This window comes from Phalaenopsis equestris, unplaced genomic scaffold (assembly GCF_001263595.1).
Source record: "Phalaenopsis equestris unplaced genomic scaffold, ASM126359v1 Scaffold000372, whole genome shotgun sequence".
In the NCBI taxonomy this organism is placed as follows: Eukaryota; Viridiplantae; Streptophyta; class Magnoliopsida; order Asparagales; family Orchidaceae; genus Phalaenopsis; species Phalaenopsis equestris.
Window position 1 is genome coordinate 1,736,615 of NW_018164814.1, and position 17,124 is coordinate 1,753,738.

At 39.7% G+C, this 17,124-nt stretch overlaps 2 protein-coding genes and 1 pseudogene across 2 annotated transcripts; 1 reads left to right on the plus strand and 2 right to left on the minus strand.

The window, feature by feature from the left end:
* Positions 1-4,467: 4,467 nt before the first annotated feature.
* LOC110026395 (cation/H(+) antiporter 20-like) lies at positions 4,468-7,792 on the plus strand. Its single transcript, XM_020727313.1, is given in 3 exon segments — positions 4,468-5,021; positions 5,024-5,866; positions 6,382-7,792. Coding segments are annotated over 3 exon segments (2,409 nt in total). The 5' UTR covers positions 4,468-4,673; the 3' UTR covers positions 7,600-7,792.
* Positions 7,793-10,696: 2,904 nt separating this feature from the next.
* Positions 10,697-11,443, minus strand: LOC110026405 (cysteine-rich repeat secretory protein 55-like). Its single transcript, XM_020727325.1, has one exon. The coding sequence runs from the start codon at positions 11,441-11,443 to the stop codon at positions 10,697-10,699; it is 747 nt and encodes a 248-aa protein (XP_020582984.1).
* Positions 11,444-13,647: 2,204 nt separating this feature from the next.
* Positions 13,648-17,124, minus strand: part of LOC110026489 — a 5,861-nt pseudogene continuing 2,384 nt past the window's right edge.

Genomic DNA, 17,124 nt, shown 5'->3' on the forward strand with positions numbered 1-17,124 from the left:
TGTTACTGGTGCTCTTAAAAAGTGAATACACAAAGGTGCTGTATATGATATATGTAAAGAATCGAAGTTTAGGTGTTAAATATGTAAAAACAAATGAATTGAGTGGTATGTATTTGTAAGAAATTAAAGTTCAGGTGTTAGATATATAAACTCATATGAATTGAGTGTCTTGTATGTAAGTGTTCAGTTTTTTGTAAACTTAAAAGAGAATCTTCTTATGGCGAGAAGGACTCGGGTAAGCTTCCCTAACAGAATTTATGTTGATGTTTGTTGTGAAAATCAAATTCTGTTTAAGAGTTCTAATGTTTCTGAATTCAATCTTTATTGCATAGCTAGTTTGTTTATGTGGATTTTAAAATGCATAAATTGGGATTTTTTGTTGGCTTCTAAATTCATTCGTTCTTCTAATATTGAATCTTTATTGCACAGCGTTTTTTTGTTGACTGAGGATGAGATTAAGATGTGTAATTGGTTTGGTGAGTTTTTCAATCTGAATTAGCCTGCATTTCAAAATGTGGTTAAATGTTCGGTTTTTTGGGCATTATATAAGCCTTAATTATTTTCTATATTTGGAGGTTCACTTGTGTTAAAATTCATGACTCGAATTATTTTTTAATTTCTGAGGGGAGTATATACAGTAGATGCTTCATCCAGCACTTGGCTTTATGTCACTGACATTTCCTCTCTCTTGGAGATTTTGAATTGTATTTCGCCTTTGCTATTTTAAGTTGATAGCTACGGTCATGGAATTCCGGACCTTTTGACTGGTAACAATTTATGTTTTCATGAGAACTAAGAAAAGGATTCTCTAATGATGAAAGAAAGGTTTAAATATGTTAAGCCAGTGCCAGTCTTGCCAACAGGCTCATGCAATTCAAATGAGCAAGGACATTGAAAGTTATTTCTCCGTTAATTCCTGATTTATAAATGAAGCATGGTTGCTTGAGCTCATTCCATGGTTCTGTTCCTCTTGATTCGTTCCCCTGAAATTGGCATATTTGCGGAATTGAGAAGAGTGTTGGTCGTTTCAAGTAAGTGTTTATTTTTACGTTCAACCACACTATTTTGTTTGTCCTAATGTGTAAGGGCAATTATCTTGATTTTGAACACTGTGGGCATTTAAGTAGGTATTAAGGTGATGGGAGGTATATTCTTTGCCCCCATCAATGAGTAAAAATTTTATGTTTGTGTTAAAGTGATTTTTGATCATTTTGTGTAAATTGATAAAGTAACCTAATCATTCAATTGATTTACACTTAATGATCTTGGCCATCTATTTTGTGTTTGGGTCTGTTGGTTATGTAGTCGAACAGGCGACATGAGCATATTTAGTTCCACAACTTGCTTATCTTGCTCGGCCTATGACGCTCGTCCCTCCAGCTCATCCGGTGCATCGACCTCTGCAGCCCAGGAGGGGGAGCTTTGTAGGCAATTTGCCGCACTTACTGCTGATATTGAGGTCAGTCATTGGCCTGGTCTCCACCCAGCAAGCCTGAATAAGACCAGAGATGGAATTAAAAATGAAGGCAGATTTTGATGTGTTGCTGCATCATGCACGACAGAGAGGAAAGTGGTCAGATGAGGATGAGTCCGATGAGATTGATGATGAGAGAACATATGAGAGGTAAGGACTTAAATTTTTCCTTTTTGGTCATTAAGAACAATTTATCATAACGAACGTTATTTTTTATGTATAAATGTTCATTTTGGTTGATTTAATGCTATGATTTTATTTGATTTTTGTCTATGGTTTCTGCGTATTAATTAATACTGTGATATAAGATTAATAATAGCTTGGATTAGTACATTGTGTTGTGTGGAAATTATGGTCTTAGGATTGCATGTGTGAAAATTGTAGTGTTGACAAATTATATTATATTTTTTTTCTGATGCTAAAAATTTTCGACGGCTGACCGACGGTTTGCCGTTACATTATCATAATCGTCAATTATCATAGCAACCGTAAACCGACAACAAATCTAGACATATCATAATTTACAATAGCTTACAAATTCTTCAAATATTAGTGCACTGCTTGTATGGAAGTCTCTCTCTCTCTCTCTCTCTCTCTCTCTCTCTCGGTGCTGTGATTTGACGTTTCCAGGCTTGAATCAAAATATAAACTTAATTAGTAATAAAATAAGGAATTAATCAAACTTTGTACACTGATTCTTCCCTGATCTTCGCAATGACAGTGATGCCATGAATGCAATGCATCTTTTAAAATGATTCATGTGATAAAAGCATGCAAGCTGGATTGCTCAAATTCATAGTTCTGAAAGTGATACCACCTAAAACAAGCAGCTGTGTTTTTCATTATTGCGTGTGCCATTTGCTCTTAACTCAAAGCTTGATGACTGTTTCAATTTAAGGAAATTTGATCATCATGGTTCACAGGCGAAGCATGAAAGTTCGAAAAGCACAGAAATATAGAATTAATTATTCATGCACCGCTGACAAATATTCACTGCCATAAATATTCAAGATAGAAGTAGAGTGCAAAAGTTCAGTATCCATCACTTTCATGAAAAAAGCCGTTGGGTTTAATTAATCTCTTATACATGAAAGAAACGGAGGAACCAAAAGTTAGGAGAGGGGTAAGTGACTAGTATTTATGTTTAAGAGTTTCCCTTCTTAAATTATTATAAACTGATGCGTGTCAGAAAATTTGTGACAGTAGAGTAATGAATTATTGTCTTAGCGCTGCACGAGATTTCAACACACACGGATAAAAGAAGAGAAGTAATCAGGAGGAGACACATCGATTTTTTACGTGGAAAACCCTTGAAAGGGTGAAAAACCATGGGGCCTAGCCCAATTGAAATAATTCACTATGAATGATGAGTACGCACGTTCATTCTTCCTCTAATTAGAGAAAATGAAATCACAAAGTTGCAGAACTATAATCTGACTGCCGTTCTTGGTGACAACAGATTGCAAGAGTCATTGTTAAGAAGGTAGTAGTCCGTCGTGACTGTTGTAGATAGTTAATCCAGAAGCGTAGATTTGCCAGAGAAGCCATAGCAAGTAGTTGCGGGAACTGAGAATCACATAGATTGTAGTGGGCGAGTTTAATGATGTCCGTAGGCCGCGGGGCCGGAATCGAGAGCTGCATGAGCTGATGACCACGTAGGTTGTTTGGGCAAATATTGATGACGTCCGTAGGCCGCTGGGGCCAAAGTCGGAAACTGCATGAGCTGATGACCGTGTAGGTCGTTGTTCGCACATGGTCTGTAGTTGTGAGCAGTGGTGACGTTCATAGACAGTTGGGATCATAGTCGGGAGCTGCATGAGCTGATGACCGCGTTGGTCGTTGTTGACAAATAGATCGTATTGGTGAGCTCTTGTTCCGCGGACGAGAGATGATTACTAGATTTTCCAAGTTACGACGTTGACTGACGGCGTCTGGTCGGCGGTGGTTGACGACGATCGATGGTGGTCAACAACGAGTGGCGGATGACGGTTGGCGGACGACGGTCGACGGTGTTCGACGACGGTCGGCGGTAGTGCTGGACTTCAACTCCTTCTCAAAACCTCCAGCCCCCCCTCATGTGAGGGATGAGGCTCTATTTATAGTGTTCTGAGTGCAATTAATGCAAGAATATGAATCATTTTGATCGGACGGTTTGGAGAGCTTCCCTCGATCAGATGACATTTGATGGACTTTTGAGTGCTTTAATGATGTCAGAATTGAACAATCTTGGGCTCGTTGGATTCGTTTTGTCGAGACGCTCGATTCGACTATGAACTCGCTGAATTCGACATTCGTTTGATCTTTCAAATGTGTCTGAAAATCTTCCAAGAATGATTTAATTACTTGATTTGGCTTGATTTGACTCGGATTGGACTAACTTTGATATCATTAGGTCCGTCTCATCGAGTCAGTCAGTTTGACTATAAGTTTGCTGAAATCGGAGCTCTGAATAACATTTAATTGAAGTCTGATTGTTTCTAGCTCAAAAGGTTGCCTCGATATTCATGTTATGTCTCGAAATTCGTGATGAATGATTAAAATTTATTAGTGCTGCATCATAAACATAATTATTAAATTTAATATAAATTTAATATTGAATTATCATTATGTATATAATTTAAGTGGTGCAAATTTTTTTATGTATCATATTATATTAAAAGTTTAGTAAATATTTAAGGGCGATGAGTACCACCCCACTTACTCCCTTTTCTCCACATTCCATAAAAAAAAAAAAAAAAAAAGTTTACATTTAGAATGTTTTAGCTATGCATTAAAATGTGCATTTCATATTTAAATAATCGTAGCGTTTTTTTGTGAGCGTTGTAAAAATAAAATATAAAATGTAGGTGTTGAATATATTAGCAAATAGGAATTATATATAAGATTTTCAGATGATCATGTTTATATTTTAAGAGAATTACTTATTCTTGATGGTGACGTCCAAGAGAAGATAGTCATAGGAATTATTAATTAGTTTTAGAGCTTTTCCCCGTTGGCTCGTTTACACCCCTTTCCCCTCATGAATTCACGTGAAATCCGTCTCCTTTCCCTCTCATGTTTCTTCTTCGTATGACAATCTTCTCTTTACATTTCCTTAGTCCAAGTGTCCGTTCTCTAATTTTCCTTATAAACCTCACGCGCATTCTCTCTCCCTCCCCAAACAAAGAGCCGAACTCCCAACCTCTTCAGCAATAGAGAAATGGCGGTGAACATAACATCCATAAAGACCTCATCAAACGGCATATGGCAGCACGACGACCCGCTCCACTTCACCTTCCCTCTACTCATCATTCAAACAACCCTCATCCTCCTCCTCAGCCGCCTCCTCGCCTTCCTCCTCAAACCCATCCGCCAACCAAAAGTCATCGCCGAAATCATCGGCGGAATACTCCTCGGCCCCTCCGCTCTCGGCCGCAACGAATCCTACATACGCCTCCTCTTTCCTCCATGGAGCACTCCCATCATGGAAACCGTCGCCAGCATTGGCCTCCTCTTTTTCCTCTTTCTCGTCGGCCTCGAACTCGACCTTCGCTCCATTCGCCGAAACCCGGCCGCCGCTCTCTCTCCATTGCTGCGGCGGGTATCTCCCTCCCTTTCGCCTGCGGCGTCGGCGTAGCCTTTATCCTCCGCAACAGAGTCTCCAACGCTGATCAAGCCGCATACGCTCCGTTTCTAGTCTTCATGGGAGTTGCTCTCTCCATCACCGCATTCCCGGTCCTCGCCCGCATTCTCGCTGAACTAAACCTCCTCACAACCCCGCTAGGCGAAACCGCGCTCTCCGCCGCAGCGTTCAATGACGTCGCCGCATGGGTTCTACTCGCGCTCGCGGTCGCGTTATCCGGCGATCAGAGCACCAGCCCATTGGCTTCAGTTTGGGTTCTGCTCTCCGGGCTTGCTTTTGTCGCGGTTCAAATAGCAGCTGTGAGACCGGCGATGACGTGGGTGGCGCGGCGAGCTTTAGAGGAGGGCGTGGAAAGCGAGGCGTGGATATGTCTTACGCTCGCCGGAGTTTTGCTCTCCGGCTTCGTGACCGATTTTATTGGTATACATTCAATATTTGGCGCATTTGTGTTTGGGCTAATGGTGCCGAAAGAAGGGGAGTTTGGGGGAAGGTTGATGGAGAGGATTGAGGATTTTGTGTCGGGATTGTTGCTGCCGCTTTACTTTGCGTCGAGTGGGTTGAAGACGAACGTGGCGACGATTAAGGGAGGGGAGGCATGGGGATTGCTTGTGCTAGTTGTTGGGACGGCTTGTGTGGGCAAGATCGTTGGGACCTTTGTGGTGGCGGTGGCTTGCCGGATGCCGGCGAGGGAGGCGCTTACGCTCGGAGTGTTGATGAATACTAAAGGCCTTGTTGAGCTGATAGTTCTCAACATCGGCAAGGAAAAGAAGGTATTTGTATCTGAACTCAAGTTAATATTTAAAATTAAAAAAAAATAAATTGAATGGTTAAAAACTGTATGAAGAATTAATATTTGATTATTATTTTTAAATTACTACCGTTAATGCGCTTCCATTAATGCTCCTTGCATCCATGTTTAAGAAAGGTTAGTTGAAAACCAAATTATCTCGTGCTATCTTGGCAAAAGCAGACTGAACATAACTCCCAATTCCTATGTGCTTAGATATCTAACACATAAATTTTACACTTTAATATCATATAAAAAATATCATTAAATACGCCTTTTGTTTCATAAATAATTTGACATATATATAAAAAATTGAAGTTTTAGTTATAATAACGATGTATTTTTTATATGATGCTAACAATGTGAGCATATTTATGTGTAAAAATAAGAATTTAAATGTTACTATCTAAATAGACGACAATTATGTGGTATGTATGTAAATGCCCCATTTTTATATTATTGTTAGTTTTTATATTTTTGAAAATTTAACCGTTGCAGGTACTCAACGACGAGATATTTGCCATAATGGTCCTGATGGCCCTCCTCCTCACGTTTATGACCACGCCCCACCACCGGAAACTTCAGCGCGCCACCTCTTCTTCCTCTTCCTCCCTCTCCGACGACCCAAAAGAACACCGCATCCTCACCTGCATTCACGGCCCCAGAGACGTCCCCGCACTCATCAAACTCCTCGAAACCATCCGTTGCGCCAACCCGAAATCTTCCCTTAAACTCTATATCCTTCACCTAATCGAACTCACCGAACGTTCCTCATCCCTTTCAATGGCTCGCCGCACCCGTCGCAACCGCCGTAACCTGCTCCGCCGAGACTCTCCGCGCGACCAAATCGCCTTCACTTTCGAAGCATACGCCCAAATGGGTCGCCTTCGAGTCCGGCCAATGACCGCCGTCTCCGCTATCATAACAATGCACGAAGACGTCTGCGCAATTGCAGACGAAAAACTCGTTTCCCTCATCGTTCTTCCGTTCCACAAACGCTGGCTTGGCGGAGATGTCGAGAACTTGGGCCATGGCTGGCGTGCTGTGAATCAGCGGGTGCTGAGAAATGCACCGTGCTCTGTTGCTGTGTTGGTGGACAGGGGACTAGCGCAGGCTGGGTCCGTTCGAGAAATCTGCGTCGTATTTTTGGGCGGGCCGGATGACCGTGAGGCTCTGGAATTCGCTGGAAGGATGGCGGAGCATCCCGGAGTCGGTGTTAAAGCCGTTAGGTTTGTTGCAGAGGGACCTGACTTCATGCTCCGGCCGTCTGCAAAGAAAAGTTCGGAAGACAGCTACTCGTTTTCGACGGCGGTGATGGATCGGGAGAGGGAGAAAGAGCTGGATGAGGCGGCGGTGGCGACGTTCCGGCAGCGGACGGATGGTGCGGTGATGTTCGAGGAAAGGAAGCCGGAAGTGGGGGGTGTGCTTGAGGCGGTGTTGGGAATTGGGAGGAGTGGAAAGTATGGGGTTTTGATTGTTGGGAAAGGGAGATTTCCTTCGCTGATGGTGGCGGAGCTCGCCGGAAGGGCAACGGAGCACCCCGAGCTTGGGCCGGTGGGGGATGCGCTGACTTCGACGGCTAGCGGGGTGGTGTCGTCAGTGCTCGTGATTCAACAGCACGATGCGGTGCATTCCGAAGAGACTCCGGTCTCCATGGTCCTCAATGGCGATGGCGAGGCGACGGTCATTGATGTGGAGGAAAGAGTATCGGGGTGAGATTTTGGCCGTTGGATTTCGCTTTAGGCTTTATTTAGGGTGACTACTATTACCGAAGCAAATAAACCATTAAGATCCCATTGTGAATATTAGCAGTGAATATTATTCTAGTATGTATAATTGCAGCGCTGTGTATGGTTTACCGTATTTCGTAGTTATACATGCTGATGGGATTTGTATATTTTAATCCCAAACGAGGCATTGCTAAAGTATAATTTTAAAATATAATTTATAGATGTGATAATAATTATTATTATTATTTTTTGGGTAGTTTGTCATATTTATATTTAATGTGTGCTGAAAGATTTTAAATGGGGTAATAAATTATGATTTCAACACCAATATATAATAAAAAAAATGGCAATAGGATGAGACACATCTACTTTTTACGTCGAAAAAAACTCTAGAACAGGGAAGAGATTATGGGGCCTAGTTTAGATAAAGTAATCCACTATATAATTGTAAACATAGATGTTCACTATTCTTTAGAATAAGAGAATGTGAGTTTCAAAGTTGGTCTTCGTAGATGAAGAACAATAGTTTTTTAATAGTAGTTGTAACAGGTCGTGAAGGCCGTAGTCGATCACTATAACGATCATAGTCTGTGGTGATTGTTATAGCGGCGGGGTGGTTGTAGCTTCATCTTATGTCAGAAGCCATGGTTGAAAATCGTGATAGAAGTTCATTATGTAGGTTGTAGATGGCAGCTTTAGGAGCATCGGTTGGCCGCATCAGCTGTATTAGGGAGCGGCATTAGCACTCAATAGGTTGTAGTCTGAAGTTGGTAGTTGCATGAGCTATGAACTACATAAGTCATAGTTGGTCATGTATGTCATAGAGGGCAGCTGTAAAAATGTCTGTAGGCTGCAGAGACCATAGTTGGGAGCTACATATACCGTGAGCCACGTAAGTCATAGTTGGTCACATAAGTCGTAGCAGAGAACTGTAAAAATGCCCATAGGCCACAGATGTTGAGGTTGGAATCTGCATGCATTTCGACCCATGTAAGCCATATTTAGTCGCATTGGCTGTATTGGTGAGCTGTAATAGTTTATATAGGCTGCAGAGGCCAGAATTTGGAACTTCGTGATATGTAAGTCATGTTGATTGTAGTTGGTCACATAAGCTATAATTGTTAGCTGAAATAATTTATATAGGTTGGAGATGAGAGTTGTGTGAGTTGTGAGTCATGTAAACCGTAGTGGTGAACTATATTAATAACGTACGTGGGCCATGGATGTTGAAGTTGGCAAGTGCATGAGCTGTAAGTCACATATGTTGTAATTGAACATGTAGACTATAATGGTGAGCCATAATATCGTACACAGGTCACAAAGGTCAGAGTTGGGAGCTGCATAAGTTGTGGGCCACACAAGACGTAGTTGGTTGCATAGGCTATAGTAGGGAGTTGTAGTAGCTTAAACTAGCCGACATGTAGGCCATACTGCAAAGCTATGAGGAGAGAAATTCATAAGTCCAGAGTAGGTCACTCTATTATAAGTAAGACGGTTTTAAGCAGTTATTATGGTGAGTTACACCATATTTAGTGTGTGATATTGCACTATATGGTGGTTACCCTTTGCACTGTCTTCAGGGTGCGTTGTTTTATAATCTTTTGAGTGAATTGCTTTATATGATGCTTCATTATTTCATAAATACGATCGTTACTTTGTAAGATGCTTCGTTACTCTACAGCGTATGTCGCACTTAGGAGGATTAATTTCAATGAACAGGGGGTGATCGACAGTGGTCAACGACGAACTATGAACGGTTGTTGAAGGTGTTTGACGATATTGAAGCAGAAAGTATTTTCCTGGTCTTTAGTGCAAAACAACAATAGAATTCGGCTACTTCTTCTCCCTATTCTTCTCTAGCTTCAACTCTTCCCCCAATCAAGCTCTAGCTTCAACTCTTACTCCCCTCCCCACTATCATGAATGGGGTAGTACTCTATTTATAATGTCTAGGAGATTCTCTCTGCAAATAATGAATGAGTCAAAACCACTCCAATAGACGACTCAAGAAGTTCCCTCCATTAGACGGTGTTCTAAGAACATCTGAGTGACTTAACGATGTCAAAATTGCCTTATATTTGATTTGTTAGAATCATCTCAATGAGAGACTTCATTTTACTTGAAGCTTCTAAGATTTGAAATTTGTTTGACCCTCCAATTAACCATCCAATGTTTTCAAATGTCATTTAACGGCTTGATCCAACTCGAATTGGTTCCCGTTTCATTGAGTCTGTTTCGTCGGACAATCAGCTTGAATCTATGTTTGCTAAAATCGGAGTTTGAAATGACTTTTAATTTGAGTTTGAATAATTCTCGCTAAAAAAATATTTCAAGAATCGTGCTAAATGATAAAAAATATTAATGACATATCAACACTTGCTGATTGGAATTATATATTTCAATCCCAAATGAGACATCTATTTTTACACACACACACACACACAATGGATTTACATCAAAGATTTAATTATAAGTTAAATCAACACATCTAATTAGCCATAAAAATTAGACTTTAGTTTTTTTTTTAAATTTCATTTACAGATTACAAAGTTGAAAATCAATGCGAAATCTTTTACGAGAACAAACACACACACACGCATGCACCATGGATTACATTAAGGATTTAATTCCAAGTCAAATCAACACATCTAATTAGCCATAAAAATTATACTCTATTTTAAAAGGAACCTTCATTTACATATTACGAAGGTGAAAATGAATGACAAATCTTTCAAGAGAACAAACATCCAAGTTTACAATTATAATTATAAAGATATTATAATTTAATTGATAAGCATTCCTCAGGATTCTTTATAAAATGCCACAATGATAACATATCATGGTTCTTCTTGAATTTATCATTCGCAACTAAGTGGCACAGGAAGTACTTGATGCATTCTAAAACAAGACAGAAAGCAACCATAACACAAATACATTAATTAAAATCAAAAGAGTGGTCCAACCAGATGGCCAATAAAGACATCCAACGACAACTTAACTCGACTTCTTAAATTTTAAGAAAAAAAATGCATAACAACTCATATTATTGTTCCGACGAAACAGAGTATAGGGAAAAGTGGCTGCTTATGCTTTCGGACTTGGAGCTATGTCGCGAAAGAGAAAATCATTAATCTCATACCTCAACACGCAACTAGTACTAATAACATAACAGCCTAAGTGATATTTGCAATTCCTTGTCATAACCTCCAATAATGCATCTAAACATTGGTTGCATGTTGATTCTTGAAGATCAGGGGTACACTGTGCCATTCCGTAAATAGTAATATTAGACTTATAAACAAAATTCTCACCTCGACCAAACTTTTTATCCCCCGCAGCGGCGGCCACTTTCACTGTTTCTAATAATCTCCCAACAGCTTGATCAAAGTTCACAGGATCCGCTGCTATATGTGATGTATACCATACATTGGTATTTCTGGTGTCTAAGAATCCTAGGAAATTGTTTGAATCGTAACGAAGGAAGCAATACTCATACCAAATTCGCGCTTCAGCGGAAAAATGACAGATTGTTCGGATCTTATATGTTGCGTCTAAGATGCAAGCAGAGCATATCTCACGACTAATGTCCCCTCGACAACGAGTGAGACCATAAATAGTGTCAGTGCCTACACCATAGGATGCCGTAGCGGCGCCATAGAGAGCAGTCTTTGTTAAGAGGCCAAAAATAGCATTGTTGATGTTATCTTGCAGCAAGCTGTTGCTGCTTATGCTGAAGTTCTTACCACACTCCTGAAAGATGGAATCAGTGCTGCATCTTGCAGCTATTGGGAGGAGGAGAACTAATATGAAGAGTTTGCATGACAGCTCCATTGCTACTTTTGGCTCTCAATGAACTCATTTGAGCACTATCATTCACCTTTTATAATGAAGGAATTGAAGTAAATCATTTCCTGTTTCCTGGAAGTTGGGAGAGAGACATAGCTTGGCCTGCAATTTAAAATGCGTGTCGAAAGCTATATAATTGAATTAATAATTCCATTTTGTTATACAGATATGCTTTGCAGTTCACAAGTGGAAGGCCGGGAAAAATAAAACAATGTAATATCTGAGAGTGATGCAGTAGATGAACAATTTGGTAAATGCATTGGCTGGACAACATGGACTTATCCTACAGGACTTGTAGGATTTAAGCTTTATGTATCGAGATAGAAGGCTGGTTCGGAGCGATTGTTGGGTTACTAGTCTATTAGAAATTCAATAACAAAACTTCTAAATTGGATGACTTTTTCCAGATTATAGATTTAATTACACCATTGTTATAAGCAGAATATCCATGCGCACCACTGTTAGATCTATCAATTTGATATAACGTCTCGTCTCCAACATTGAAGGCTCGAATGGTTTCAGATTTTCTATGTTCATCACTGGGAAGATACACATGTAAGCAGACAAATCTAACCAATTGGCATTGCTTGTATTTGGGTGTCAATTCTGATGCTCCTGTATCACTTGATTACATACAACCGTGTTATTGGAATGTATTTAACATGATTCCTTAATAAGTGGTGATTATGAGAAAAAATTCATAAAAATACAAAAGTTCGACATTTGGTTCAAAAAAAAATTGACTTGATTCATGGAAGCCAATCTTGGTCTCACCTTGTTAGAATTAAAATTTAATACAATTTAAATCCTATTTGATCAAATTTAAATCTGCTAATACCAATATGATTTTTTCATTGTTCAAATATTTTGCTATGACAGTTCTGTTGCAGACACTTTTACTGTACAGGGGCAGAATGATCATTTGTGGAGAAACAATCAACTGTTTTCAAAAAACACAAATTAAACAGATAACCAGCTTATCCGGATAAGTTGCTGATCAGAAGCTTATTAGGATCAGAATAACTATACTTTTATTTCATATTTTTATTTATATTTTGCTTCACTTAAATATCTCTAAAAAAAGTTATATATATTGGGATTATGCAAACTATTGTTGTTTTTAATAAAACAATAAAACAATGACTATAAAATGATGTTATTTTTAACTTTTGGAAGATTTACGTACATACCATTCATTTCCTATCTATTTACATATCTAAAACCTAATCTTCAATTTTTACATTACATACCACCTTATTTAATTATGTATAAGCATATGTATTTCTCTTCTAGAAGTTAAAATTATGATATTTTTTATGTAATATGAATAATTTAGTTGGTATAGATGTAAAGATAAGACTTTAGGTTTTTGATATGTATATACATAAGAATTGGGTGGTTTGTTTGAAATTGGGCCTTACAATTTAGAGGTGGGGAGAGTAGTCTAGTAGAAGCTTACACACGTTTTGGAATTTTTCGAATAAAATTTAGTCCCACATTTGAAAGCTTTTTATTTATAGTGCTATTTAAATTCAAAGAAGTAACAACACTTTTTTGTGTACTCTCCTGAACAATTTGTCGCTCTGCTTCCTTAAAAATGGTGTGTTAAGTACTAAAAATTTTCTTCATTTTTGTTGATGTTTAAAGTTTGGCTTTCAAAACCAACAGTCTGGCAGCGTGCTGTAGGTGCTAATGCTGAAGTTTTCGCCGCATTCCTGGCCGATGAAGTTGGCGCTGCATCTTGCAATCATTGGGAGGAGGAGAAGTGAAAGGAAGAGTTTGCATGAGAACTCCATTGTGGAATTGGCCTCCCAATGAATTCATTTGGGCGCTCTCATCCACCTTTTATAATGAAGGGAATGCAGTCGGCATGGCTTGGCCGACCAAATTAAAATGCTTGTGAAAGAGAGTTTTCTTTTCTGATTAAAATGGAAAAATTTTGTGTTTGGGATGTTCAAAGAAGCATCAAGGGACGGCTGGAGTTATTTTAATAAAAAAAAGAAATTTGTAAGAGAAAACAAAATCATAAGCCAAAAATAAGAAAAACAACAATAACGAATCTACAAGATAGTTTTTAGTTAACTGTTAGATTTTCTTAATATTTATTTGACAACAAGAAAAATTTTACAAAACAATTATTTTTTACAAGGAAAAAATGGCTATGGAGAAAATAAAATGAGTGGCTGACAAATGAGAAAATGTTACCCTCATTAGGGTATCCTAGAAAGCTACTTTCTTAAACAAAATGTTATAACGGTAGACGAACAGGATCAGGACAGACCTCTCGACCCCAATTAAGGTATATGAGTCATACACCATTAATAAATTCTGTCAAAAGTCACCACCCCGCTAGCCGTCGAAGTCAGCGCTCCGTTGCCTTTCCGGCGAGCTCCGCCACCATCAACGAAGGAAATCTCCCTTTCCCAACAATCAAAACCCCATATTTTCCACTCCTCCCAATCCCCAACACCGCCTCAAGAACACCGCCCACCCCCGCACCCCCTGCTTCCGGCTTCCTTTCCTCGAACATCACCGCACCATCCGACCGCTGCCGGAACGTTGCCACCGCCACCTCATCCAGCTCTTTCTCCCTCTTCCCATCTATCACAGCCGTCGAAAATGTGTAGCTTTCTTCCAAACTTTTTTTCGCAGACGCCGGAGCATGAAGTCAGGCCCCTCTGCAACAAACCTAACGGCTTTAACACCGATGTCGGGATGCTCCGCCATCCTTCCAGCAAATTTCAGAGCCTCGCGTTCATCCGACGCTCCGAAAAATACGACGCAGATTTCTCGAACGGACCCAGCCTGTGCTAGTCCCCTGTCCACCAACACAACAACAGAGCACAGTGCTTTTCTCAGCACCCGTTGATTCAAAGCACGCCAGCCATGGCCCAAGTTCTTCACCTGTCCGCCGAGCCAGCGGTTGTAGAACGAAAGAATGATGAGCGAAACGCCTTTTTCTTCTGCAATTGCTAAGACGTCTTCGTGCATTATTATGATAGCGGAGACGGCGGTCATTGGCCGGACTCGAAGGCAACCCATTTGGGCGTAGGCTTCAAAAGTGAAGGTGATTTTGTCGCACGGAGAGTCACGGTGGAGCGGATTACGGAAAGTGAGGCGGTTGCGACGAGTGGGCGAGCCATTGTAAGGGATGAGGAACGTTCGGTTAGCTCGATTAGCTGAAGGATATAGAGTTTGAGGGAAGATTTTGGTGTGGCGCAACGGATGGTTTCGAGGAGGTTGATGAGTGCGGGGACGTCTCTGGAGCCGTGAATGCAGGTGAGGATGCGGAGTTCTTTTGGGTCGTCGGAGAAGGAAGAAGGTGAAGAAGAGGTGGCGCGCTGAAGTTTCCGGTGGTGGTTAGGGAGGCGGGTTGGGCGGGCAGGCTTGTAGAGCGCTATGACTGCTGGGGTTGTGATAAAGGTGAGGAGGAGGGCCATCGACACCCTTATGGCTAATATCTCGTCGTTGAGTACCTGCAACGGTTAAATTTTCAAGAAATTAAAAATTAAAGCATAGGATTAATATTATAAAAATGGGGCATTTATAGACATACCACATAATTGTCGTCTATTTACATAGCATAATTAAAATTTTTATTTTTACACATAAATATTGCTCAAATTGCTCAAGTTGTTAGCATCATACAAAAAATACATCGTTATTATAACTAAAACTTCAATTTTTATATATATCTCAAATTATTTATGAACAAAAGGTGTATTTAATGATTTTTTATATGATATTAAAATGGTAAACCGAAAATATTAAAATGTAAAATTTATGCGTTAGACATCTATGTTGTGATATATATCAGTTGTTGTTGTATATATATAGAAATAAAATAGGAGTACGATCTTTGATGCAAAAAAAAATAGAAGAAGAACAATCTTTGATGAGAAAATTCACACCAGGAGAACGATCTTTGATCATCAAATTGATATCCTCAACTGGCGGCGTCACCATTTTTCTTCAAACATGTATCTTCCACCTCTGCAACTCAAAGTCCTGTCTTCACATCAGAAGACCAGAGTAACACCCTTTGTTAACATATCAACATTGTCAACATAGCTTTGCACCTTCAAGCTATTTCCTGGATTACCCTTGTCTCTGCTCACTACTTCCACTGCTTGGGCAATATCATACCTCTGCTGAAAGTTTTTTTCAACAATTCTAGTCTTGTACCTCTTACTTCCATCACACCCAGTCTTCACCCGGTACACTTATTTGTTGTGTAATGCTTACAGTTTCTCTTTATGTGGCCAGCCTTGCCACAATTACAACAGGTTGTCTACCGACCTGACTTTGATTTTGATGTCCCTCTATTTGAGTTCCTGTCCCGTGATCTCCCTCTGAAATTAACATTCAGTGTTGAACTCGTACCTGAGATCTCACCAGAATCTTTCATGCACACCTCCTCAGCCAAAATCAAATCACGAATATCATCACATTTCAGTTTAGATTTACCTGCAGAACTGCTATCTGTCATCCTCATGGCTACCTGACCAAAGAAAAATATGTTGAGATTTTCATACCTATTTTATACTGTTTTTGATGATATTGCACCTTAATGAAAGGTATTTTTGATGTTTTGTTGCAGGAATGATGAATTAGGGCCATTGCAGCAAAAAAATGCAAAAAGGAGCAAATTTGGAACGAAAATGACCAAAATGTGAAGAATTGAACTAGGGCGCCGACGGTGTGCCCAACGGCGTCGACGGTGAGAATTTCCCTAGACTCCATAATTAATTTACTTAGAAGGTCAGCCGACGGTGCCCTCGAGGCCGTCGACGGAGAGCTTAACGGTTATGTCCAATTAGGCATTGAATAATGACAAATTTTGGAGGGGTGCTTAGTCAACTCTTGGGAAAGTTCATCCACAACTTTAAAAGAAGATTTTGGCCAAAAATTAGAGAGTTCCTGAAAGTTAGAAAGGTCCTGGAGAGGGGGGAGACTCAAAATTGAAGTGTGAAACAAGTGTAGAGAGTCTTGTAGAGAGGGAACTCTTCGAGAGATTGTAAGAGTGGAGGGAAAGTGAGAGATTTCTTCCTCCTTGCCGCTTCGAAGAGGAATTCTTTGTGTTGTAAAGAAAGGAAGAGATTCAGAGGAACTTCGAGGAGTTTTCTTGGGAAGGAAAGAGTTTGAGATAAGTTGTCTATTTTATTTATTTTACTTAATCTTATTTTGTAAACTTATGTTTATTTATAAATCCGAGTTTTGTTATATTTTCCCCATGAGATCTGAGTGGTTTTCTTTGTCTTTCTCTTTGTCTTGAGATTTGTGAAATGGTAATTTGAATTAGTGAAGCCATAAAAATATTTAAGAAATTGTGATGATCTTTTCACTTCGATCTTAATTTACTTTCAATATGACCAATTGATTTGTTAAAATATGTTAAGTTTTACAAATAAATTAAAGATTACATCCAAGATTCAGGGAGGTCAATGTCCTTGGAAGTTGGGTGCAAATAAATAAATAAATAATATTATCAGACGTAGAATTTGAGATTTTAGTAGGACAGAATAAAATCCACAATTTGGTCATATCGTTTGGGTGCTGAAGTGTAGATGTTAGCCCTAAGGCGAGGGGAACGTGGGAGCTCCGAAGTGAGCCGATATCCTCCCAAACTAGCCGCAGACTCAGCAAACAAGCATAGGATTAGTCCA

Coding starts and splice junctions, on each gene's coding strand:
- LOC110026405 (XM_020727325.1), bottom strand. CDS start 11,443: ATGGAGCTGTCATGCAAACTCTTCATATTAGTTCTCCTCCTCCCAATA.